The following is a 26271-nucleotide window of genomic DNA, read 5'->3' on the forward strand; positions in this document are numbered from 1 at the left end:
TATGTGTTCAAACATGAGATGACACCACTTTTTCCACCTAGTTTCCAAATGAGGGTTTCTCACCTCTCCCCTGGAGGGAAGTCTGACTTCTGTGGAGGACAAGGCTGCAGTAACAAGACGAGCAATGGCCGATGGCAGCTCTACGCTTGCCCCTGCACTGCCAACAAACAGGAAAAGCAAATTAAAGGCTTTTAAGCAAAATGCTGCTCAGAAGAGACTCTTTCACACAATTCTCCGTTCACAGGACAGTGGGTTGAAGACAAACGAGCCACTGATGTGTGCTATTGCGGGGCTGTTTCCCCCTCTTGTACACACACCTACCATGGCACAGGCAGGTAGGATATTACATGAGCACGATATTTTGTGACATTACCATGAACAAAATAAATAAATTGTATTTTCCACCCTTCTGTGGCTAAGCTGTGCTGCCACCAGCCTCCAGTGCTGAGGATGCCGAGGGGGCCCAAAGCCTGGCCCCAGGGCCTCTCTGCATCCTGCCTGTGCAATAACGTTTTGTTGTGGAAGACAAAAAGTGAATAATAATAATAATAATAATAATAATAATAATAATAATAATAATAATAATAATAATAGATTGTGGGGGGTTTGGGGGGGGATGTGTGGGGGTGCTAAGGGAGTGCAGAAGCCCCAACGGAGCCCGTGCCCACACCAGTAACACTGCAGGGAGGTGCCTGGCACCAGCAAAGGGCCCTTGGGGACACTCGTGTCCCGCGAGGGGGTTGAACGGCCGCGCTCGCCTCACGGGGCCCCAACCGCCATTTCCCGCGCGGCGGCAGGGGGAGGCGCCGCGCCGCCTCAGTGCGGCGGCCATGGCGGCCTTCGTGCGGGAGCTGGAGCGGCGGCGCGGGCCGGCGCTGCGGCTGGAGCAGCGGGCGGCGGGCGGCGTGGGCTGCGTGGTGTGGGACGCGGCGCTGGTGCTCGCCAAGTTCCTGGAGAGCGGGGCTGGCCCGAGCCTGGCCCGCCGCGCCGTCCTCGAGCTGGGCGCCGGCACCGGCGCCGTGGGCATCATGGCGGCCACGCTGGGGTGAGCGGCGCCGCCGCGCTGTGGGGAGGGGGGGGGCGCTGCCGCCGCTCTGTTGGCGCCTTTTTTTTTTCCTGAGGTGATTTTGGGGGAAAAACACGCTTTTCTGTCCCTTGGGGGTGAGGGGGGCACCCGGTGCCTCGCCTAGGGAAGCCCGCGGCTGCGCTGATGCCCCTCATGGAGAGAGAGAGAAAAAAAAAAAAGACACGAAACAGAAAGGCATTTTCTAGGGCAAATGTGACGGTCACCGACCTGGAAGAGCTTCAGGAGCTGCTGAAGGTGAACATAGAGAACAACAAGCACCTTGTCACAGGGTCAGTCCGAGCCAAGGTACTGAAATGGTTTGTATGAGCCTTTTAATACTCCCCCTTACCACTTGGCTTTATCGGGGGCTTTGGGACATCATCTTCCCCTCCCTTTCTCTCCTACACTGCCCAATACATCCCAGAAAAACTGTTCTGAAACGGAGAAAAGTAGTAAATCTTGTTACATGTTACTTTTCTTTCAAAAAAAGAATGAGGGTGTTGTTGCTGACATCTTGTTCTTGGCTCTTTTTGCTTCTTCTTAGGGGCGAAGACGTAACAGAGTTTCAGCCTCCCCCCGATTACATCCTCATGGCCGACTGCATCTACTACGAGGAGGTAAATGAGGTAACGGGCAGGCAGCTGGCGTGGGGGGCGCGTGGGCTCGGCGTGACGCGTGTGCGATGGAGCCTGTGCAAGTAAACACCAGCTTTTCATCTTGTGCCTGTGGCTTAGAGGAACATGTAGGAAAAGATATTTTTAACTGGCTTGAGGCCATTTGAGATCCGACCAGAGGCTTTTTTATTATTATTTTTAAGTTTTTTTTTTTTTTTTTTTTAGCATTGTGCCCATTATCGTTTTTATTTTAATCTTGGACATGAAATGTGAAGGAAAAAGAAAGTGATCTATAGTTGTGAACTGCCTCGTGTGTTACTGAAAGCAACTTAAGGAGCAATGCCATGTCCACGCTGTTCTGCTTTTGGTGCTCGCATTGCCCCATCCCTAGGGAGAGGAGGGAGAGAAAACCATGGTTGAGCCATGGGCTTTGGTCTCCTGCCCCATCTACGTAGCTGCCTCCATAGGAGGCACATGAGGAGTCAGCACAAGCCCTAGGAAAAGGGAAGTGCTGTGAAGGACTCCCGTGTCCTGCTGCCTGCTCAGCTCTTGCCGGCCCCTTTGGGCCCTCACAGGTTGGTTCTGTTTCCTTACACAGTGGTCTGGCTATGAGCCATATTCCAAGGCTGGTTAAGAACACTTTTGCTTTTGAGAAGTGTCAAGAATTGGAGTCATCCTTGTGAGCCTCAAGGAAATCCCCACTTGAGCAGCATGGGGTGATTGTAGGCTAGGTGTTAGTTCAGTTTTCTTGGTCAGTCTGCAAAACCTTTTTTTTTTTTTTTTTTCCCTCTGTGCAGTCCTCACTTTTTCATCTATTTTCCAGCTTCCCCTGTGTTTCTTTTGTCCCAGATAAGATACTAAAAATAAATGCCTCAGAAACAAAACTGGAAAGTTCTCTCCTGGGTGAAAACTTTCTCTAGTTGCAGAGCATGGTATCAGTAAAATGAACTTGAAACCTAAGTGGCAAATACGTAACCTCTTTTGGGCAGTCCTTAGAACCGTTACTGAAGACACTGAAAGACCTCACTGGCCCCGATACATGTGTGTTATGCTGTTATGAACAAAGGACTATGGGGAAGAATCCTGAAATAGAAAGAAAATACTTTGAGGTGAGTACACTCTAACATGTGCTTCTGAACACCGGGATAACAGTTTGGTTATAGGAAAACTTCCATTGGCTCCGTTGAGCCTTGGTGTCAGTTCTGTGTGATGTGCAAATCCAAGTTCACAGCACAAATAGAGTTTGCACCAAAAACCAGGTGTATTTTCAGATGGTACAGAAAAATTGAATGGTAGTTTTTGAAGTTATTATCCATCTTGCCAGTAACGACTTTCTGGATACTTTGTGAGTTTTATTTCCCTCAAAAGCTGAAACTGACCTTTTTTACCCTCCTAGGTTTACCTTCATGGAAGTTTTCAAACCCAGCAGCCAGAGACTCATGTTGTTAAAAGCCTCTGTAGCTTCTGGTTATTTGCTGGGTGTACAAAAGGGCTGCCCCATAAGTGAGACAATATCTGTCAGGAAAAAAAAAAAAACCTTTTCAGAAGGTGAAGTAGCATTTGTTGCCCCTTTCTGCAGTGGTTGGTGTGATGCTACTGGAGGCTAGTGGGAGGGTTAAACACGGTTCTGTGGATTTTTTTTTTTCCTTTTCATATGTTCTCTTGAAAGCCTAGACAAAATGCAGGGAAAGTTATCAGAAGTGTTCATGAGTCCAAGATTTTTCTGTCAAGTGATATGGCTGTTCTTGGGGAAAAAAAAAAAAAAACCTCCAGTGAGAAGTGTTAATAGGTGATACAACTAGTCTGTTTAATTGTATCTTCTGCACAAGAAAAGATCCCAAGCCCCAGTGAGTTAATAGCTGAATTCCTCCAAAGGTGTTGCAGGTTCTAGGGATGGCATCACAGAATTTGACTGCATTTAAGTGTGCTGAAAGACAGCCCTTCCACAGGATTGCTGGATTGTGTGCATAGACAATACCAGGAAAGAGGGAAAGGGGACGAGTAAGGATCCTTGGGAGATTTGTCCATGTCAGTGGAAGCACTTTGATAATTATCCCTGCCTTGGACAGGCTGTTGTGGGGACGAGGCTGTGAGGAGGGCTGCCGGGATTGAGCTCAGCTCTGATGAGGTACTTGCTGCTCCCACAGTAAATGCGAGAGGGGGGGAGTGTTTCTGGATGTTTTCAGTTCCTCAGAATTTATTTGCCTTCCCTCCTGCCCCTCATCCGATGGGGCTGGCAAGCAGAAGCCGTCATTGTGGTTTGGTTTAGCGCTTCAGAGCTTTGAGGAAGCAAGATCTTTTATCAAAAGCTTTAAGACTTAAATGTTGCAAGATGTCTGTAGCTTTGAGGTAGTGCCGGGTTAGTTAAAATGAGGGTAAAAGTAAGGAGAAAAATGGCCTGCAGAGAAGGGGGCCGAGCTTGGCAGCTCCAGGCTCTTGGGGCTTCCTGTCTTTGTGCAGTACATTTTGGGACCTTTTGGACTGAATATGTCCTAGCGCATGTTCGTTCCAAACAGCACCATCATTTGGGTTGTTTTGCTTGTGCTTTAACAACAGTTGCTGCAGAGAGACTTTGAGTTGGAAAAAATTCCTCTGGATAAGCATGATGAGGAGTATCGGAGTGAAGACATTCATATCATGAATATCCACAGGAAGCAAACGGTAGGTTGCTGTAACTGTTTTAAGAATACTGCCAGAAACTCAGAGTTGCTGTTGATTTGGCATGGTTTGAGCCTTCCATGGTTTAAGTTGTAAACTGTGAAATGACATTAGGCACCCTGTGAAACTACAACGCGGAACTGCGCTCCTTCAAGGAAGCTCTTTTGTTCCAAAACACAGTACGTTGCCAGGTGCCATCTTTTGTCTTCAGCATCTCTGATCTGCCTGCTGACTTCCTGCTCTGCTTCTGCACTGTGCAGTGCAGCAGGATCTCCAAAGTGATGTCTCGAGGTGCCAAAGCAATACCAATAATATGCCCGCTGCATTTTTTTTTTGTGCTGTGTGATCAGCTGTACCCTTCTTCCAAAGCCAATCTGTAGAGAGGTACTGAGCAGCCTGTCAGTTTTGGTTAGGACATTTTTGGGCCAACTGCTGGGGCAGACAGTTGTGCATGGAGGAGGTATTTTGCGTATCGTGCTGACACAGCAGGTGGGTCCAGTGTGGTCCAGCAGGCCATTTAAACTGTGTGCCTTTTTAAATAACCTCTTCACAGAATTTTTCATCGTGAGATCTTTGACCACGTTATGTATCCTCTGGCAACTGGCTAGAGCTCTGGAGAGGAGGGGGAGACTATTTAATAACACCATGAAGGGACTGTCTCCAGTGTGGTTTCTGATTCATCTACAGAGCATCTTCTAGATGGTGGGCTTGGCAGGAGGCACTGGAACATGTGGACTCCTTAGCCTAGGTCCATTCCTAGCACCTTTCTCGGAGGACAAACATGATCTGTTGATACCTCACCGAGGCAGGGGAAGGCAAAAATGGAACTGAAGTTTTTAATATAGGCCACCGCTGAGTTTCTGTTCCTGGTTACCTCTGCTGGGCGTCTGCTTCTCAGAGCAGCAGCCGGCAGAAGGGTTCCCACAAAGCAGATCTGAGGATACCACAAAGAAGGCTGTGTGTGCAGAGCACCACGGGAGCCAACGGCATCATCGGGGCCTCCTGAGGAGGAAGCTCTTCAGGTGGGCTGAAATCTACCTTCCAGCAGGCCCGTGTGTCCGGTCAATAAAATTTTTGTACTTGAAATGGGTCTTGGCTGGTGACTTTACTTTTTTTTTTTTCTTTAAGCTTGTGGTTTCTGTGTTTCTGCATTGCAGAGGTCCTGTGAGTCTAAGAGCAGGATCTTGTGGTAGGTACTGTGCAAATGCAACGAACAGATGGTCTCTCTCCTTGTGAGAAATTGTTCTTTCTTTTAATTCCATCTGTGTTTTTCGAGTATCAGGAGCTGCAGCGTTCAGATTTGACACCTTTAAACTATTCTTGCGAGCGTGTTCATTGTTGCCATCAGTATTCAGCACCAGGCTCCTTCTCCTTGTTATGCAGTGATTGCTTTGAGATTTAATTTCAAAGAAAGTCTTGCTCTGCTCTGCCGTGGAAGCACCGCGGCTGCCTGTGCCATCCTGCCTCCCTCCAACCGTGCTTTGAAAGTAGGTCTGCTTTGACAGAGCTGCTGCTTAATATGAATTATAATAGTCTGAGCCTCTCCTGATTCATCTTACAAACAGCACAAGTGGTTCCCACTGCAGCAGCTTGAATATTTAAGCTTGGAACTGCTGAGTCTTCCCCAAACCTCAGCTGTTGGTTGTGGATGGAGCCGTTTTGGGACGCCGTGACTGAACCCGCTTTCCTGAACTCGGGATTTCTGTTTGTGCCCAGCCAAAACGCTCCTCGCAGCCCCGGCGCTTCGCGCGGCGTCGCCCCCGATGCAGAGCGCAACGGGAGCTGATTAGCGAACGCACGGCAAAGCGAGAGCGTAATTTGTCGTAACCACACGCGTTATTTGTTAACTTGTTATGAAAAGAGCTCCTTAATTAAGAATTGGCCTACAGGAAGATATTTACTGGCGTGTTTATGCCAGTATGACTTCCCTTGTGGAAACTTTTTCTAGGATAATTTGTCCAAAGGAGCTTTATAAGGGTATTGCAGGAGCTGTAAAAGCTGGGAAGGCTTCCCCGCCGCCGCAGGTGCCCGCGTTCCTGCGCGAGGCCTCGAGCTTGGGTCCGTGCCAGGGGCAGCGGTGCTGGGGACAAGGTGCCGCTCCGCTCCAGGGACGGATGCGGAGCAGCCGCGCGCCTAACGCAGGATGTGGAGCAGCAGTTTTGCCGCGGCCGAAATGCCGGCGTTTTTGCCTGCAGCGCGACGCGGCGCTGGTGCTTCCTTACGTGAGGGCTCTGCTCCCCTTTGGAGAAGGGCAGAAAGTCGCCCGAGCTGCTCCTGGGTGGCCTGGCCTGGTCCCTGCAGCGCGGCCGTTAGGTGAGAGGAGCCTTTGGCGGAGAGCGGCGGCTCCTGTCCCCCCGTCGCGCTACTTGGGTACGAGGGGAACGCGGGGCCGAGCGCCTCGTGGGCGGCAGCCGCCTCTTCCCCCGCGGGAGATGAGATAAAACGGGCGGTTGAAGCAGACAGGGGAGAAACGGGGGCTTGGGAAGGGGGGTGCGGCGGTGACCGCGCCGTCCCCGCCGGGGGACGCGCAGCAGATGGTGCCCGCAGCCCCCTCGGCGCGGGATTAGCGCTGAGCCCGGCGCGGGGCGGCCCCGGGGCCGTTCCTGCCGACCGGGCGGCCCCGGAGCCCGTGTGAAGCTGCTGCCACCCCGGGCGCTGGGCCCCGCGTGGCTGCGGTGGCCCCGGCCGCAGCCCTGGTGCCTTCCTGCTTGCTAAAAAGGGATTTTTAATGAAGTGTTTTGCTTGTTGGGTTCTCCTTTGGTGTCCTGGGGAAATCTGGCTCAAAGGGAGGACTGTGCTTCGCTGGGAACAGGGAGGAGGAGCGCTCTGGGGTGCTTTAAGGGGATTTATGGATGCAGTGGTGGGAAAATTCGGTGCAGGGCTTGCAGGAGGGGCATCACGGGTGATTTCTGCAGCAGAGCTGTGTCAGCAACCGGGGCCGGAGCGCATTGCACCCCGATTCTGCTCACAGCCGTTTTGGGCAGCATTTCCTCCTGGACAAGGGGCTTTTCCTCTTCAAAACTGGTGTTTTTGCCTGTGGCATTGAGGGACTGGAGTCGAAAAGTCTCTGCTCTCACCCCTCAACTGCAATGGGAAAAGTCTTTGGTAGCAGAGCAAATGCCCCTGAGTGTCAGCAGCAGCCAAAAGCCTCTTTTCCCACTGCAATGTGAGGAGGGGCTGTGCTGGCTAAGGGAGTAACACGAGGAGCGCGGGGTTCTGCGTGCTGCTCCGAGTAATACTGATTCCGGTGCTTTGTCATTCCAGTGCCATCCCGGGAACGTCCCTGACAAGAGCTAGCGCCACAGGAACGCTGCACCCGGCCGCCTCTGCTTCCCAGCCCTGCTGCCGCCTCCTCCTCCCTCCGGACGCTCCGTGAGGACGGGAAAAGCAGGTTTTGCGGCTCCGGGGCAGGCCCATCCCGGCCGGATCCGGGGGAAGCCGCTCTGCAGCGGCGGGTGCCGGCGCATGTGGCCACGGGCCGGTGTCCGAGCGGCTGGGCCTGGCGCGCTCCTCCTTCCCGAGCCCGCGGGCTACTGCCGGCCTCGGGCATCCGGCTCCTTGCGGATCGCAGCGTGTCCGGAGCCTCTGGAGCAGGGCCGCAGCCTGAAGGAGCCGCGTGGAGCGGCCCATGCGGTTCCAGCCAGGGTTTGCTCTGGCTCTGCGCGGAAACCCGGAGCACTCCTGTTGCTGGAGATGCCGGAGCGGTGTCGGGGCTGGCCCTGGGGACCCTGCTTGTCCCTGCTCCTCCCCGCGGCCCAGCTCCGGCTGCTGGAGCGGCCGGAGGGATGCACAGGAGATGAGCTCACGAGGAAAGCGCTCCCCGCCGCAGCTCGGCCCGGCAGCCGGGCGGGCGCCGCACAGGAAGCAGCCGGCGAGCGCCGAAACGCTGCTCCGGAGCACGCGCGGGGCTCGGGGCGCGCGGCGCCGCCGCCGGTCCCTGCTTTTCCTTTGCTGCCACGAGCGCCGAAGCCGGCGGCCCCGCCGGGCGCTGGAGCGAAAGCCCAGGCCAGCAGATTCCTGCCTAATCCGGGATCAGCCGAGTGGCTCGGCCACGCGCCCGGCGGGGCCCCGGCACCAGCCCCCACAGCCCTTTTCCTGCATCTCCCTCCTCATCCCGCTGCTCCTGCCCGCTCCACGCAGGTGCCGGAGCCGCTTCCCGGGATGTGGGGCAGCTATTTAAGGCTCCGCTCCGGGACAGGCTTCCCGCTCCCTGCGGGGCTCGAGCGCCTCGGGAGCGCGGCGCTGTGTCGGGGATAAGCGGCTCCGGCCGCTGCAGCCGGGCTGGGAGCAGGGCAGGACCCGGCGCCGAGGGCCTTTTGTTCCAGGGATTATGGCCAGGCCTCGACGCAGCGGTTTCTTTAGGCAGTTTTCAGGGGCGAACGTGGATGCTCCAGCAAGGAACCGCTGCCGACCCCGGTGCTGCCACACCAGCCCCGCGCGCGGTCGCCTTTCCCCAACGCATCCCGGTGCTCCGGGCCGAGGAAGCGGCCGCGAAGCAGCACGTGGCTCTGCGAGGCGGCAGGAGGCTCTGCCAGAGCCGGCAGCGCAGGGAAGCGCCCGCGTTCCCCGGGGCTCCCGCCGGCTGAATATGCAGCAGGCTGGCGCGGAGGGGACGCGCCAGGCAGAACGGGTTCCTCCGGCGCCCGCTCCCACGGCAGCGCTCCAGCGCACGGGTGACCGACCAGTTTCGCTACTCGGAGCCTTTCCGGAAGGATGGGGAACACCCAGCGAGCTGCCCAGGCACCCGGGAGAGGCCGGAGAGCCTCCAGGAGGGATTCCAGAGGCTGTGGAGACAACCGCGAGCTGAAGGACACGCGTGGCATTCGCGCGATGGGCTCCTGTCCCTCGCGGGGGATCTTGGCTGGGGGACACCTAGGGACAACTTCCAACAGTGACGACAAGCAGGAGGTTCTTACCGCCAGCACGGAGATGGGGCCCCGTGCTTGGAGATAGCCAGCCCCGGCGTGGCCATGGCCCTGGGCAAGCTGCGGAGCCGGGCGCTGGTCGCGGTGGGCCCCGGCGGTCCCTGCAGCCCCTCTGGCTCTGTGAGCACCGGGACGAGCGTTGCGGCCCCGCACGAGGACCCTGCTGGCAAGGCCCCCTGCAAACCCCACGGCTCAAAGCGTTGGCCCTGTGTGCGGGTGTAACTTCAGCGCGGCGAGGACGGGACAAAGGCAACGGCGGTTTCGTTAGGAGATACCAGCCCAACAGGTAGCACGGGCGCTGTGAGCCCAGGGTGGCCCCGACAGGCTTCCAGGGAGAAAAACTGATCCGGGTTTGAAAGATCCTGCTCCCTCCTCGGCAGAGATTTGGGGCGGAAAGGAGCCTTTCCAGCCCAAGGAGTTCGTAGGGCTGTTAGCGCTGGAGGCAGGGCTGGCACACACACTGCATCCTCCACACGCTCCGGGGCAGGGCCGGAGGGCTCTGAAGTCATTAACTAGCCCACGGTTGTAAGACGAGCCCGAGGCAGAGCAGGGCCCGGCTGCTGGCAGCGCCTCAGCCGCTCGCGCTGGGCCCGGCTGCGCTCCCAGCGAGCATCTCCCGAACCTCTGTCCCGGGAGCGACAAGGAGCCCGGCTCCCCAGTCATCCCCGCTGCTCGTGCTCACGATCAGACCCGAAACCATCTCAGTGCGGAGCCAAACGTGGCCTCGGCTGCAGCGGAACCGGGATGCTCGGGTGGCAGCGGCTCTGCGGGGCCCACGCACGGTGCCGTCGGCGTGGGTAGGCGCGCGGCGCTGGGCCCATGAAGGCAGCAGCTCGAGAGCTGCGAGTATCCGCTAGGAAAAGCTTCCAAGAGAGCTGGGTCACTTCCAAACTAATCCAGCCCCCGTGGGGAGCAGATGTTAGACTAATAGGATAAGCAGGCGAGCGCATCCCGCGTGGGGCGGCGCGCGCCGACGGGCCGGGCGGCCGCTCAGCGTCACCGCACGGCGCTAGCGCCTGCTTCGCGCTACCCCCGCCCGGCCCAGCCTGCCAGAGGGGTGTTTGGAAAGCTCCTCCGGGCAGAAATGGCAAATATTAACAGCGGGAGGGCTAAGCAAGCCCACGCAAAGTGCAAAGTCTAAGTATGTTGAGCAAATGTCATTCCAGAGCCGGCGGCGCCGCGCAGACCCCGGCGGCGGCGGCGCTGTCCGGGCGCGCGGCCGGCTCGCGTAACTCACGCCGCTGGTTCCTCGAGCCCGTTTGGGACGGTGACAGCAGCACTTGGGTGCCGGCCGCGCGCTCCCCGCAGCTCCTCGAGCCTCCTGCCCGCCAGCCGCATCCTCCGTGGCTGCCTCCATCGGGAGCACGGCGCCCTGGGCACCGCAGCTCCCTAGGCAGGGACGTGGCACGTGGAGAGCAGCAAGGCTGGAGCAGCCCAAGGAAACACTTGCCCCGGCCACCCCCCTGCTCCCATCGGGCTCCCCCTTGCTAAGGACACGGGTGCCCAGCAGGACACGCGTCCCCAGGGCTCTCGTCCACCCCGAGGGTGGGTTTGGGTGCCTGGTGTCCACGCGAGGCCGCATCTGCTGCACAGCTTTCCCAGGTTTAGATTTCCCACAAAACCTCTGCTCTCTGAGAATGAAAATTCAGGACGAAGCTCACACCTGACGTGCTGCCTGCCGCCCTTTTATTTTTTTAAGCAAGCGATTCATTTGGTGCAGCCAGAAACGAGCTCTGGAGCTCTCTTCGCTTTCTAAACCTCAGTTTCCTGCTCCCGCAGCCACGTGGGGACAGGGGAGCCGTTTGCACCAAGTCTGAGGGTTGGCCGGGCCGAGCCAGGACTCCCTGCGACACCCTCCACCGTGACCCGCTTGCACCACCCGCTCTCGCCGCAGACACCAGTTAAGTCCCGCTCAAGGAGTGTCACTTTTTTACACCAACGCTGTTCTAGAAGGTGCAACTGATCAAACTGCACCATAGAAAAAGAGAAATGAAGTGTGGCCCCTGGAAGAGAGCTGCTCTCCTTGGGAGGAACGCCGGCCCGAGCCCATCAGCCCTCCGCAAGCCTCTGCAGCTGGAGCGCTCGCCGCATGACTCATACCTTCACGTATTTTTTTTTTCCTTCCTCCTCCTCTGTTTTTAAGGAGGCCAGAGATACCTGTTCTTAAGCAAGGGGAAAGTGGCTTCCTGGAATATACGCAGCACGTCCAGTTTACCAGGCATTGAAAGCTGTCGTTCATGTTAGCCTTGCTGCCTCACAGGGACGGAGAGCAGAAAAAAATAAAAGAAAGGAAAAAAAAAGTCACTCTTGAATACCACAGGTCTCTGACTCATCCGTTTTTGCCCTCCCCAAACTGAAGGCAGGGCTAAAATTATGCTACTATTCATAGTGCTCCAAATTTTGAAGGCGAGATCGATGGTGGGGTTCATCATGCGCCTGGGCCTGACGCGGGGCAGGATCTGCTGGAACGCGCGGCCTCGAGCGAGGCGGCTTCGGAGCGGGGCTGCCCGCGGCGCCGGCGCGGGGCTCCAACGCTCGCGCTTCCCCGGGCCAGCGGAAAGTTCTGCTTTTGCAGTGCTTTAAGAATCCACGTGTTCAGCCCTCCAGCCACATACTAGGCAAAACCCCAGACTAAAACGCAAACTTGCGTTAGTGTCGAGACTGAGTCACGGTGCCCAGGCCGACGCCGTTTCCGCATTCAAGTTCTCCGGTCTCGGCTGCTGTTCTCTCTCCTTCAAGTCCCCAGTAACGAGGGAAAAAACTTTTGGGTCTGTGAGCGACCGGCTAGCGCAGATCAACGCCCTTGTGGCTAGTTGTTTTTCAATGATGTAACTAGTAAAACAAAAAATATAGTAATAAATAAAATCCAAGGAACACTGCGCTGCGAGGGACATGACATGGATGAGTTTCCAGTATGAGATGCCAGGCAGATTTTTTCCAAACCCTGTCCACGAGGACTGCGGCCCTGTGACTGGGGAAGAAGAAGTACTGAGTGCTCAAGTGTGACTCACGGAGCGCAGCGTCCCCGCCGCGGCTCCGCAGCGGTCCGGGCTGGGGCGATCCGCGCTGACGTTTCTGAAAAATGACTAAGCGCTGCCCTCAGCGAGACGGAGTTTGCTCTCCGGAGCCTTGTCCACAGCCTGCCTGGTTTAACGAAGCCGGAGCCGGTTCATTTGCAGCGCCCGGTGGACGAGGCCTCGCTCCGGAGCGCAGAACAGAATCACGTCCCCACGACGCTCAACCAAGTGTCCTTAGAGCCTTGCGGGACTCCGACAGCTCCGCGTCACTCGTGCCCGGCCCTGCAGCTGCAGCTTGCGGTGCTGGATGGTACCTGCAGCCCTCCTCCTCCTCGGTCCCTCCTGCTGGCACGTGCCGCTCCGACGCGACCCGGCTGCCGCCCCAGCTTCGCGCTGAGCCTCTCTTGGGCTTTCCTGCTACGTTTCTGTCTCCCCTTCATGGAGCCTGAGGAACCGCAGCTGTGAGAAACCGCGGCCTCCTCGCTGGCCCCACGCACCCGCTCGAGTCCTCAGCGCCTCCCTGGCCAGCACAAACGTCCCAGCTTCACCCCCACTGCTCCCCAGGCAGCTGCACTTTCCACCCCACATCTTCCCTCCGCAGCCAGCCAGGCCCTCGGCGGCAGCCCCCGTGTCCCCGCTTCCCTCCGTGTCCCTGTCCCCGCTTCCCTGTCCCCGCTTCCCTCCGCATCCTCGCCAACCGCAGCCCTGCCCCGAGGCCTCGCGCGCGGCGCTGTCAACCGACGCCAGCATAAATTTGGCACTGAAGTTTGCTAAAAGACGACTCTTAAGTTAAAAGTGGGAGGATTAGAGGAGGATCGTCCTCTCTGTTTATAAAAATAGTCACTCAGCTAAGTCTAGAAAGAATCGCAGACAGGCTTTGAAAACTCTGAAATATAGAACAGAGACCTCTTTATGTCAGCAGAAAGCACTGCTCTGGTACCATCTTGCCCCTTTCTGCTTCTCTCATAATTAAATATAAGTAACATACCAGGAGAGCTCCACTGTATAATTGCTTTATTTTCTGCTTATTAGTTCTTTACCAACACTACAGCCATATTGAGAACACAAAATTCCTGTTACTTTAGGCAGGGAGATCACAGTCTACAAACTCATTCACTTATTGGACACGATTAACGTCATTCAAAACTTACTCCATAAATTCACATGAACACAAATTGATGCACTTGAACTTCAGATCAGTTTGTAAATCGTTGGATTTCTTACAGATTGCCACATTTCTTTCCTACAGGCTATGTGCACTGCCTTATAGCCACTAGTTTGTGGTGAAGTTCAGCTATAACCTATAAAGGACATTTGGAAAGTGAAAACTTTGTGTTTTGTTCAGTAGCAATGGCCGTTTATTTTTGAAGTCTCTGCCACATGTTTCAGTAACTTTTTTCTCCCCCCGCAAAAGACATTAAAAAAAAAAAAACAGAAGCATAATCAGTTTCCTTCACCTACAAAAACAAAATATCTAAAGTAACAAAGTTACTAAGGAAATACAAAATTGTGAATTCAACTTAATGAGAAGTCTAGCAAGGAAGTCTGCCCCAGCATTTCAAGAGAAAAATATAATAAATCAACTTTGACTGAAAATGAAGTTATTTAACTTTTCATTTTGACTGAGAATAGATTTAAGAAAGTTCAAGAACCATTAATAGAGCTTCAAGTTTTCCAGTTTAGGCATTTACTTTGTGCTTGGCTATTTTATTTATGCTCCAGAAGAAAACAGTAACCATATTCTTGTATTTTTAGTCTTTATATCACCACACTATTTGTTAAGTTACATCAACAGAAAAAAAAAACTTATTTAAAAAAGCTAGAAAATAGAGCAATGATATTCCAATGGCAAAAAGACTTAAGTGAAGTCTTACCTCTTCTTCTATACGACTGAGATTTAAGAGCTGTTGTACTGCATGTGAAGCTAGTTTTTCCAGCCTCTTAACTTGCACAGGTTTATAATCAATCAGTGCTCTATCTTCTAGTATCAAGAGCCCATTAAATCCCATTTGCAACTCACAACAAGATAAGTCTCCTTTTGGAACCCTGTTCTAAGGTGATTTTTAAGTGGTCCAAAGCGTTTGATTTCAGAAGCGAATTCAGTATTTTTATCTTCCCATACATCTTTGGTAAGAGCTCCATATACAATGCATTCAGCATGCAGAGTAAACACTGCAGAACTGTAGTGTAATGCCCCCAACTTCATGTAAAAAAATGAGACCCTTGGAAAAAGGAAAAAAAAAAAAAAAAGGAAAAAAAAAAAGCCATTTTCTTCTGGTTTTGTAGCATACATTCCTAGAATTCCCCAAGCAAGTTTTAACTCCTTGAGGAAATCTAAAGTTAATCCTTAAGGCTGAAAAAGAACCAGCTGCTTTACTTTTTTTTTTTTTTTTTTTTTTTTGCACCCAGTATTAATACTTGAATGAGATTTTACACTGATACAAACACTTGCTCTGGGTGGGTTTTTCGCCAGCCACCTCCGAAAGCGGTGCCAGGACAGGGGAGCCGCGTGCCCTTTAAGAACTAGCTGTGGAAGTTTACATTCATAGTCGCGTTCTCCCTCTCTCCTCCCGCTCCCGCTCTGCTCCAGCTCCTCAATGGGCTGCAGGAGCCAGCACGGCTCCCTTCGGGCAGGACGAGGACGACACAACCACGCGCCAGCGAGGCGGAGGGTGAAGGCTGCAGCTACTCGCGCGCGTCACGTCCAGCCCCGCAGAACTAAACCCAGAAGCGATTTCCTCAAAACGGGTGTCAGAAACACTGAGCTCTATTAAAGCTTAGCACTAAACTTGCCCATTCGGGAGTCTACAAAATGGAAAGAAAAAAAAAAAAAGTTCTCCTTTCTCCAATATGTGCATTGCAGAAGTAACAAAAAACCTTTTGAGATTTAAAAGATGTCTTCAAGTGTCTTAGAGTGAAGGTGAAGCAATTTTTGTTCTTTATCGCAAGACAGCAAAATCAGTGCTAGATTTTTGCCTAAACACTTGTGATCTAAAATTAAAACTCATTGCAAGGCTTACACGTTATTGCTGCGTTTTTCTGGCAGGAACGTATCTTGCATTGAACTGGAGACCGACACAAGTAATAAAAACTGCAGCTTAAACATCATTAAGTTTGCAATGCAAGACAAAAACCAAACAGTATATACCCTGGAACTATTACATCATTCCTGCTGTATTTGCTATATGGTTGCTATGTAGTACGGGGAACTTATTTGCATCCCTCCTCATGCATGATGTATGGTTCAGAACTTCACAGCTGACATTTCAAAGCAGTTCTTACGTTACCTAGTTAACATTACGCCTGATATGCACTTTGAACATATTACAATGGTGTTCGCACTATCTGCCACTCTGGGCAAGATCTTGGCTCGTTATTAGTCTGAGATATGAAGACAGACTCAGAGTCACTACTTAGTTATAGATTAACAGAACTTTAAAAAAAGTCCTCGATATAAAAAGACAGACTGCAGTTTGATTTTAAGCAATAATTTTCTGTTTACTAGATGAAGTAGACCTATCAACATATTCTGCATGAATGCAAAAAAGTAGCAATCTACAGCAAGTGAGAGAAAGAGAAAAAAAAGAAGAGTGTAATCAAAAAAGTAGAACCAGAAAGCATACACTGAAAATGGCTCCCCTCCCCCAACCATCCCCCCAAATAATCAAACCATCGTAAAGGCTATCGAGAGAGAGGAAAAAAAAAATAAAGAAGTTACTTAGCAAGTCTACAATGTGTCTTTTCCCTGTTGCTGGAAGTCTGCCATAGCATCTAGTGCCTGTGTTCGTGTCACATTGGAGATTAGAGCATCCTAACGCCAAGCGAGAAGAGTTAAAACAGGAATCCAGTCAGCGTGTATAACGAAAGGGCGGTAACCGGAGAAAGGTGATCATAATCCTATGGATGCTTTTGTTTCACTTTTCAGTAGAGAATCATTCTTCCGGAAAGCCGAGTGGGTTATTATTTATTTTTTTTAATTCTTTGTAGACTAAATAGTTACTCTCTCATTAGGATTTATAATTGGATGTTAACCATGTCAGCCCTTCATAGAGTCCATCCCCTGTAGTAGCACAGGAGGGCTGCACGTACCAATTCCTATCCCTGATTCGGGTCAGGCCCAGTTTCTCCTGGATTTCGTGGGGTTTCATGGCATCAGGCAGGTCCTGCTTGTTGGCGAAGATGAGGATGATGGCGTCCCGCATCTCCCTGTCGTTGATGATGCGGTGCAGCTCCTGGCGGGCCTCGTCGATGCGGTCGCGATCGGCGCAGTCCACCACAAAGATCAACCCTTGCGTGCCCGTGTAGTAGTGCCTCCAGAGGGGACGGATCTTGTCCTGGCCCCCGACGTCCCACACGTTGAACTTGACGTTTTTGTAAGTCACCGTCTCCACGTTGAAGCCCACGGTGGGGATGGTGGTGACCGACTGGCCCAGCTTCAGTTTGTACAGGATGGTGGTTTTCCCGGCCGCGTCCAGGCCCAGCATCAGGATCCGCATCTCCTTATTGCCGAAGATCTTGGACAGCACCTTGCCCATCTCGGCGGCATCCAAGGGGCCCGGCGCCGGCGGAGGAGGCGGGAGGGAAGCGGCGGCGCAGCCGAGCGGCCCGCGCGGGGCGGCGGCCCGGAGCGGCGGCAGGGCAGGGGCAGGCGGGGCTCAGCGCCGCATGCAGCGGCTGCGGAGGGCGAGGCCCGGCGGTGGCCGGGCCTGAGGCGGTGGCGGCTCCGCCCGGCTCTTGCCTCCGAGGCTGCCGCCGCGGCGCCTCAGCTCATGGATGCCGGCACGGCGGCAGCAGCGACGGCGGCAGCGGCTCCGCGCGGGACCGGGGCGGGCGTTAGGGCGCGCGGCGGGGCCGTTACCTCAGCGCCAGGACCAGCTCCGCTCCCGCCGCCGCGCCGCTCCCCTCAGAGCTCCGCCGGAAAAGCCGCCGCGCGAGCCCGCCTCACTTCCCCCCGGCCGCCAGCGCGCGTGCGCGCCGCCCCGCCCGCGCCTCCCCTGCGCGCATGCGCGCGCCCGCCCCGCCCTCCTGCCCCCCCTGCACACACACCGGGCGGGCGCGGCCCCCGTGGCCCCGCCCGCCGGAGGGCTCCGCGCGTGCGCAGAGCGCCGCCCCGCCCCGCGCGCGCCGAGGGGAGCATGCGCAGGCGGCGCGCGCCGCCGCCGTTTGCCCGCGAGCGCCCGCGCGCCTGCGCGCTGCGGGCCTCCCGCGGGGCGGGGCCGGGCGCTGCGGCGCCACTGCGCATGCGGGAGGGGGCGGCGGGGCGGGGCCGCCGTGGGGAGAGGCGCCACGCGATCACACGTCAGCGCGCGGCGGCGTCTTAAAGGGCCAGGCGGCGGAGGGCGCGGCTGCCGCGCGCGTGCGCAGTGGAGCGGGCGATCGCGCGCTCGCGCGCGCCCGGCGGCGGCGGTTGGAGGCGACCGTTGGCCCGGCGGGGTGGGGGCGGGGCTCCCGAGGGGGCCTCGCCTTCCCTGTCGCCTCACGGGGCTGCCGGTGCCCGCTTCTGCCATACCCGGCCGCTCTAGGGAAACGGGGGTGGCCCGCGCCACCTCGGTGGCCTCGTGCTCGGTGGTGAAGGTGTAGGCCGCGCAGGGGGAAGGGCTTCCTGAGGGAAGCCATCTGCCGGGGCGGCTGGTGGGGCCTCCCCATGGCTCTTAAGCTCAGAGGGAAATCTGTGGGATACCATCCGGAGCGCTCAAGCTGCGCTCAGGCGTGGACTAACTAATCTTTCAAGGTGGCTTCCACACAGCTCTCTTGTGTAATGCCAGAGCTGGAACATCAAACCAAGCCTCAAGGTCTCAGCTTGTTGCTGGAGGCAGAGTTGGAGCTTTGCAGAGGAGCCCAAATCCTGTGCTTGTGCCCCAAATGGGTGTGATGAGACAGCCATGGAATAGGGATTTTAGCTGGGCCGTTGCCCTGGCCTGCATGGTGTTGCATTAGCTTCCAGGTGCAGCAAATACAGATGTCGACCTTGGTGGGTGTTAGAAAAATTAACATTGGGCACCTTGGGCAAATTGCTGTGAAAGGATGGCTGGGGAAAAGAAAGGCTTCATCTGAGTGCAGCCTGTGCGTGAGTTTCATGTAAGAAAAGGAAGTGCCCATGAAGCCCTTGCTGGAAGGGGAAGAGGGCGGCAGGCTGGAGGAAGGAAGTGGGAAGCTGGAAGGCAGTGACGCTGGGGAGAGAGTGGAGACTGTGGGGCCGTTGGCAGGAGCAAAGGGCAGACTGAAATCGGGCGCGTGGAAGGGCCTTGAGCCCTTGTGCAGCACTGCATGGTCCTGCCTGGCCTGCGCGGGAGCCGTCACTGGAAGGGCCAGCGCATACAAATCCTTGAAAACCGCAGAGTACAAAGTTGCTGTTGCAACTTTTCTTTAAGGAAGAAAAAAATAATAAAAACGGCCCCAAGGAGGGCGGGCCTGGCTCGGCAGGCGTGTGCTGTGTTTCAGAAGAGGTCACAGGATATGAAACTGAGAAGAGTCATCCGCCCTGAGCCACCGCCTGCACCGTGTACCCCGAGTGCTGGGCATGGCACATCGTACAACCCAAGCTGCCCATACCACAAAATCTCTGTCTAGGAAAGCAACATCCAAGCACATACAGTGGCAGAAAGGGTTAAAGCTCTTCAGCGGGTGGTGTCTTGGGTCACTGGGGATAACTAGGCCTGGTAAAACTTAAACCTTGCCTAACCGAGCAGGAACTGCAGCAAGCCGGGGGCCGCGTTGCTGCCCTGCCTTCCCCGGGAGCGCTGCCCCGGCGGCTCCCGCTGCGCCTACGTGAGCGCGGCGCGCTGGGCCGATCCCGGCGCGGCCGCCCCCGGCGCGTGTCGCAAGGGCCTCCTGCGAGGCCCGTGGTCACCGTGGGCTGCTCCTCCCTGCGCCCCGTGGGAGGAGGGCGCTGGGAAGGGCCGGAGGGTTGGACCTGCTGGGACGTGCCCTGCTCCCCGGGGGTTGCGGAGCTGCGTGGCTTGAGGTTGCACGTGTAGCATAGGCTTGAGCGGGGCCCCTCTGGTCACCTCAAAAACACCAGCGCTTTCGTTCAGGTTAAGCTTTATTACAGCCTTGTTTTTGCTGCAACGTGACCCACGCGAAGCTATCCCCGCTCAGCACGGCAAACGGGAAATGGTGCGGTCTTGTTGCAGGCTAGAAGGAGGCCAGGAGATTTCCTAGAGTACGGAGTTATTAAGGGAATGACTGCTGAGGTTTCGGAGGAAGCCTCTCTCCCATGCGCTGAGCGAAGAGGGAGGGTGCCAAGGAGAACAGACGGTGCGTGGCCTCTCTCGAGGAGCCGCGGCTCGTGCCCACCACTGAAAGGAGCAAATACAGTCCAAGCCGTGCGCCGCCCTGTGACTGTGCTGAGCCCTGCTGACCCCCAGCCCGTCCCCCTCAGCAAGGGGAACGCATCTGAATGGAGTCTGCTGGCAGGCAGGGCTGAAATTCACTCCAGCGTGCGGAGGCTGGTGGATTGGGGCTTGGATCGGTGGCGTGAGGCTGTTTCAGTGCTTATTAAATGAGGCAGCGGCAGTACGAGGCTTGACCCAAATACTGGGGAGAGGGGATGCTGAGCTTGGTAAGTACTGCCCCTGCACAGTGCAGGTATTGACAGCTCTGCGCCCCAGCCTCGGGGAACAACCGCTTTTCTAGCCGCCTTATGCATGAAGCCTAAGCACACGAGTGTTTGTTTTTAACAGTGCAGAATGGCCCTTGGTGCCTTCTCCTGGGATACAGCGGTTAAACCCTGATCCTGGGAGCAGCGTGTCCGTGCTGCGGACCAGCGAGCAAGGTTAAGAGGATCTCCAACGCCTGGCCGTGCGACACACAGCGGGTGCTGCACAGTGGGAAGGGCCTTTTCCCCCTCCTCTCCGCTCTGGACTTGGACGTGCCCTCCCTTGGGCCTCTTCTGAATCACAGCTGCTTTTTGGGTTTCTGGGTGGCTCTTCCCGATCTCCTCCTCTCTTTTCCTTCCTGGACGTGTGTCATTGCTCAGCAGGAATTACTTGTGTACCTGCCAAGGTGGGGAGTTGTTTTCACAGAGGCTGTAGCAGCTTTTGGATGGGAGCCACCGAAGGGCCCGTCCCTGTGCAGCCTGGACCTGTTCCCGGGCTGGAGCGCGGCTGCGTTCCTTTAGCTGTCACCCTGCCACATGCTGAGGGTTTCCAGGGCTGAACTCGGCACAGGCCAAGTGTAAAAACGTGACAGGAGCGATGTGCTGTGTTACTCCACGTAGGAAATCCAAAGCTGAAGTCAGGGCGTGTGGCTGTACGTTGTGAGGGGAAATGGGATCCTCGTGGGAATGATGCTTCCTCCCCTGAACTGGACTTTCCTTGTGAGAATCCTCCCTGCCCTTCAGGAAAACGTCCCGTCCGTATGGTTTATGGAGCCCAGCAAGACTTTATGTGATTTTCTCTGTGCTTTTACATAATGATTAGTGTTCTTGAGGATCACATGAGGCAACGTGCACTCTGTAACCATCAGACGTTTGAGAACTCGGCTCTTGTTAAGATCTCAGCTGACTCACTAATAAATTCCGTGCACTTCAGGCTGTTTCGCTCACATTTATGAATCCGGCAGTAATGCGAAATGGGCGGCAGCACGGTGAGAGAGCACCACCTACTTTTGAAACATTTTTATGTAGAGTCGCGCTGCTTTCCATAAATGAGCAGAGAAGCCTGCGAACAGGAAGCTGGATGCAAATATTATGTCTAAGTGAAGCAAGAAAAGATTTTGTGACTCGAAGGAACCTCGCTTGCTGCTCCCACGTCTCGCTGTTGTGATGCAGGGGACTAACCAGGCTTGCCTCATGATCTGCTAAAATGTGAACTCACCCCAGGACGGGCTCTTCTGAAAGGCAGGTTCTCGTTTTTAAACTGCTTACTTAAGTGACTCACCGGAATGGAAGTGTGTCACCGAGGAAGAAAAAGTGCGACGGTTTGAGCAGAACGGCCTCCTAATCGCAGGTCCGGGCATGCAGAAAGCTGATAGGGATCTACACCCCGTCACCGCCCTCCAGGAGAGAAGTTTGTGTTACACGTTAGGTGCCTTCAGCACAGCGTAGGCTCCTACACTGCCGGGTGATTTTCAAGGTCAAATTTCAAGGTCAAATATCCGACAAAAGCGTTTTCAATACCTGAGCGCGTTCTAGATTACCTGAAAAAAATGTGACCGTCTGTGAGGAGTTGGGTTTCCAGTGCCTGCTGAAGAATTAAAAGCCTCCTCGGGACCGCGGCAACACCCACGTTGCTGGGGAGCCTGCAGAAGTTAAATATTTTAAAAGTAAGCGCTGGCTGACAATGTGGTAGGGAATTAAGGGCCTCCTCTATGCTGGTGTGGATTTACAGCCTAGAGAGTAAAAAGTGATTATGGCTATAAAGTGATTATCGCTTAAAGCCTGAGGAAAAAGATAACAAATATCTGCAGGGCCTCTGGATAACTCCGCCCGGGCCTGGCTGCAGGGCAGCCGCTTCCTTCACTTTCCTTCCTTGGAGGTGGCACCAGCGCCTGCGTCCGTGGGGTTTGGCGGTTCTGGGAGAGCGTGTTTGCATGCGCTGTCCTCCGCCAGCGATAAAGCTGCTATCACAGGAACGCGCTGAAAGAAAATAACACACGTTTGGCTCTCCAGCATAGCCATGACAACAGCCTAAGCAGGCGTCAAGGAAATGGGTCAACGGCCCCTTTTGTTGTTAGCACTTTGCTTATAACTGACCTTTCTGGCTGGTTTGGATTGTCAGTCCAACCCTATTTGAACATAGCTCATCTGGTTTACTTCTCTCACCTCCTTGGCAGAGCAAGATGGAAAATGACTCTGCTCCCCTGATCCTTCAAAGACTCTGTGATCCCAAGGAAGGAAAGAAGACTATAATATTACTGTGTTTTTAATATCTGTTTTGGATATATTCTTCTGCTGTTGTGAAAGCAAACAATACCCTTGATACTACCGTGGCGTTCCACGGGTGCTGCTCTTATCATCAAGATAGTTGGTACAAGGGGCCAAATACCTCCTTTGGGGGAAGACAAGTTAGACGAGCACTTTCCAGCAGTGATTCACAGTGGTCGCTTCTGTCTGAGGAGGAGACGGCCCCCCGGGCACCTCAGCCTCATTTCCCGTGTTCCTGAGATGTCCACGGGAACCTGCCCTTGGCCCACGCAACCCCAGCTGGGCTGGGACGGGAAACGAGACCTGTCGTGGCGTTAAACTCATCCTTAGGCCCTTCACGTGAGGTTCAGTAACGGTGCTCGGGAAGGAGTAAAGGTGGTAAGTGGGTGTCATGCAGTGTTCTCATATGAACAGGTTTCTGTTCTCTGTGTCTTAAAATGGTATAGAAAGGACCTAAAGAATAGCTAGAAATGCCGTGTTTCTCATCGAGGAAAAGACATGTCCTCATCTCCGGAATTCCTCCAACTTTCTTAGGGAGGGAGGGAAGAGCCTTTCAAAAGCGGCCTCCCAACAGGAGAAACAGGATGTTTGTGTTTGTTTCCTACCTTAAATACCTCAAAATGCCTTTGCATTTAATCTTGGCTTCTCTTTTTGCAGGTTATTTTCTGGAGCAGACAGAAAACAAGTAGATGGGAAATACTGTATCACCAGATTTCCATATGCCACAATCCTGAATCACCACGATGGGAGCACCACCCATGAAATCTTAACAGAAGGGGTAACTTGTGGGACTTTTCTTTCACCCTCTGAGTGGTTCATTTTCACACCCCGTGTTAATGAGCAGCCTCCAGGCCTGGTCTGGACCTAGCGATTACATGCTGGGGAGTCATGCCCTGAGGTTTTGGGCTGTCCCTGATGCCCAGCCGCTTTGTGCCGTCCTGGTGTCCTGCTGAGCACAGCATGATATGGGCACACAGCAAAGCTCAGGGCTGTGGGGCTCGTGCTGGGCAGGCTGGCAGGAATCTGCTGCATTCTGCATCCACACCCTTCTGCAGAAGGGCTTCACGGGCAGCTTCCTTGGGGAGGGATTAAGGTAAGAGGGTTTTTTTCTTCCCTGTAAAACAGGGTGTGTTTTAGCTCACAGTCAAAGGAGACTCAGGCTGCAGATGCAGTGGGGGCATCGCACTGTGGCCACAACGCCTCTAAAGCTGGATTTCACATGGAGACCCGAGCCCAGCTTACCCACAGACTGGCTCCCGCACCCTTTTGGTGGCCATTTCACTATTTCCAGACCATCCGTCTGCAGGGAGGAGGATTTCCTCCCTGAGAACGGGCATGCAAGCCAGCCCTGCACTCTGCTCCCCGCCTTTTTGTCAAATGCCCTTCAGGCCCTGTCTAGGGCTGGTAGGATCTCCTGCGCTTGTATGCAAAGCAGGTATTTTCCTATGGGATGAGAAAGTTTGTGGCAGGAAGAAGCAGTCCCTGTGTCTCGGAGCAGAGGATGGGATGGGAGAGGGGTGGCCAGGCCATGCCGGGGAGCACAGGGAGAGCTCAGTGGTCGGGGTTTGGAATATTGTGCCTGTGTACATGGCCCACATGTCTCTCCTTTTTGTGGATATCAAGACTACATCTTCTCCCCATGTCCATGACCCCGTAAGTCATTATCCTAATGCCTTTAACCAAAATCCTAGCTGTTGCTGACAGCTCTTCCTTAAGTAGATAATAGGAGCCTGGAGCAAGATGTCTTGCCCACACCACGCTAATACCCTTAATGACTTTGGGCACATGCTGCACTGGAGAGGATCTTGTTTGTCTTTTCTGGGCCGGGCTGCTGTAATGTGTGTCCGTCCATTCGCCCTGGCCTTCACTCCACCACCTTGGGTCAGGTGGCCTGCAAGAAAAGCTCAGGTACCCCCTGGGCGGCTGCAGTGGGCCTGGCCTGCAGCAAGCGATCCATCCATGCCGTGGGCAGGAGACATGTCCATGCCTTGGGGGAATGAGGCGGATCCATGCCCTGCTCCATGCCTTGCACTCAGAAATGCAGCGCAGAGACACCCACATCCACGCGGGTCAGGGCTGCATCGGCACCGGGTCGGCTGCATGGGGGCTCAGAGGGGCAGGGCCAGGAGGGATGCGGGGGTCCTCAGCTGGGACGGACTCGTGGATTCAGGAATGGTGGCTCTCCTTGGAGGTGGCCTGCTCGCTTTGCGTGGAGGGCTACAACAGTCTGGGGGACCCCACTCAACGTGTTAAAGAAACAACATGCAGTCTGGAAATGAAAAAAGGGCAATTTGGGCAATGGTAAGGCCTGGTTAAGATCACCAGAGTTAACTGTGGGGAAAGACACGGTGCTGCAGTGGAGCAAGTGCTGCCCTCACCCTCTGCGCGCACTGGCCCTGAGCTCTCTGTGCCCTGTGTGAGCCGGAGCGTGGCTCATCCCTAGCCCAGGCCGCCCTACAACTGCAGCGACGGGATATCTGGGGGAGACTCTCCTGGGTAGCCCTCCAAGGGAGCCAGAACACACAAGGAATATCTCAAGTGCACTGGGAAAGCACTTCTCGACAGTCACCCATTGCAGCAGAGAGCTTTCTAAGGCAAAATACCGTGTTGAATCTTGAGGAGCTAAATTCTGTTTCTCGCTTTCAACGCTGTCTCTGTCCTGTGTCCGCAGGGTGCTGCTGAAGCCCGAGCACATCCCGCTGCCTGGCGCTGCGGCGGCGAGGCCGGAGGAGCCGGAGCGCTGCAGAGCGGAGGCGCAGGGAGCCGCAGCAGCCGGGCGCCGTGGCTGGTGCCTGTAATCCAAGCGCCGGGGAGGCTGAGGCTGGCGGACGGCTTGAGCCCGGGGGTTCTGGGCTGCGGCGCGCTGTGCCGAGCGGGCGTCCGCGCTAAGGCCGGCATCGATATGGAGTCCCCCGGGGAGCCGGGGGGCCCCAGGTCGCCTAAGGAGGGGTGAACCGGCCCAGGCCGGGAACGGAGCAGGCCAAAGCTCCCGTGCCGCTCAGTAGCGGGACGGCGCCTGTGAACAGTGCCCGGAGTTCAGCCTGGGTGACACAGTGGGACCCAGCCTCTTTTGGCACCTTCCCCCCCGGCACAACCCTGCGCTTGGCAGCTCCAGCGCTGTCTTTGGATCAAGCCTTTTCGGATCCCAGTGGGTTTCACGGCTAGAACAGGGAGTCAGCAGCATTTGTTATGAGAGACCCCCATGAGTCACATCTCCGTGGGGCTGGTGACCCCTGCGGCAGCCGCCCCAGCCTGGGAGCAGCGCTCTGGCTTGTGGTGCTGGCTCACTGGCTGCTCCACCGGGTGTTTACTGCCACAGCTCATTAGTGTCATCCGCGATGAGCTTTAAGCTCTTCGGACAACACTGAGCGGACAAGAAGTCCCTACACAAAGTACTTCAAAGCTGGGAGCGGGGCATTTCTGAGCCCCTCTGGTAAATGAAGAGAACTGAGCTGTCAGGGTGCACAGAGCACCCTGATGTGCCTCTTTTGGCTTAAAACGAAAACGTTGTTTCAGCTCCTGAAAGCCGCTTGAGGGTCGCTTTTCCCTTTGAATTCATCCAAAATGTGAGCAGAGCCAGACCCCTTCTCCCGGTCCCCCACTGCCCCTGTGCGGCCAGGCAGAGCCCGTACAGGACGAGGGGAAAAACTAAACACCCGGGAGAGCAGCCGGGCACGGAAGGGAAAGGGGATCCCGAAGGGCCTGCAGGAATCGGCGCGGGGGAGGTCGCTGCGGAGCAGCCTATGTGCGCGGCGGGCGGCGGGGCCGGCGCCGGGCGCGGTGGCGCGCGCCTGTAGTCCCAGCTGCCGGGGAGGCTGAGCCCGCCGGATCGCTTGAGCCCAGGAGTTCTGGGCTGCAGTGCGCTATGCCGAGCGGGTGTCCGCGCTAAGGCCGGCATCAATATGGTGATCCCCGGGGAGCTCGGGGTCACCAGGTTGCCTAAGGAGGGGTGAACCGGCCCAGGTCGGAAACGGAGCAGGTCAAAACTCCCGTGCCGGTCAGTAGTGGGATCGCGCCTGTGAATAGGCACTGCAGCGTAGCCTGGGCAATACAGAGAGACGCGGGCTCTTTTTGCCGCTCCTCGTCCCCGTTCTCACCTCTATCCCGCCCTTTATCCCGCTCTTTA

At 55.4% G+C, this 26271-nt stretch overlaps 2 protein-coding genes and 2 non-coding genes across 5 annotated transcripts; 3 read left to right on the forward strand and 1 right to left on the reverse strand.

The window, feature by feature from the left end:
• Nucleotides 1-824: 824 nt before the first annotated feature.
• On the forward strand, nucleotides 825-5424 carry VCPKMT (valosin containing protein lysine methyltransferase). 2 transcript variants are annotated; one of them, XM_088533766.1, is made up of 6 exons: nucleotides 825-1045; nucleotides 1273-1383; nucleotides 1611-1683; nucleotides 2670-2789; nucleotides 4237-4341; nucleotides 4892-5424. In XM_088533766.1, exons 1-6 carry the CDS (start codon nucleotides 831-833, stop codon nucleotides 4904-4906), a joined length of 639 nt encoding a protein of 212 aa, XP_088389892.1. In that variant the 5' UTR covers nucleotides 825-830; the 3' UTR covers nucleotides 4907-5424. The 2 variants fall into 2 exon arrangements, with proteins under 2 accessions (XP_088389892.1, XP_088389893.1); XM_088533767.1 differs by having other exon boundaries at nucleotides 5026-5424.
• Nucleotides 5425-15752: 10328 nt separating this feature from the next.
• ARF6 (ARF GTPase 6) lies at nucleotides 15753-16981 on the reverse strand. The gene has a single exon (XM_010216955.2). The coding sequence runs from the start codon at nucleotides 16813-16815 to the stop codon at nucleotides 16288-16290; it is 528 nt and encodes a 175-aa protein (XP_010215257.1). The 5' UTR covers nucleotides 16816-16981; the 3' UTR covers nucleotides 15753-16287.
• A 7935-nt stretch (nucleotides 16982-24916) lies between these two features.
• On the forward strand, nucleotides 24917-25215 carry LOC148592793 (signal recognition particle RNA). The gene has a single exon (XR_015913892.1).
• Nucleotides 25216-25915: 700 nt separating this feature from the next.
• Nucleotides 25916-26215, forward strand: LOC148592794 (signal recognition particle RNA). Its single transcript, XR_015913890.1, has one exon.
• Nucleotides 26216-26271: the final 56 nt, after the last annotated feature.

This window comes from Tinamus guttatus, unplaced genomic scaffold, assembly GCF_059628265.1.
Source record: "Tinamus guttatus ecotype Peru unplaced genomic scaffold, ASM5962826v1 Tinamus_guttatus_pri_ptg000522l, whole genome shotgun sequence".
NCBI classification, from domain to species: Eukaryota; Metazoa; Chordata; class Aves; order Tinamiformes; family Tinamidae; genus Tinamus; species Tinamus guttatus.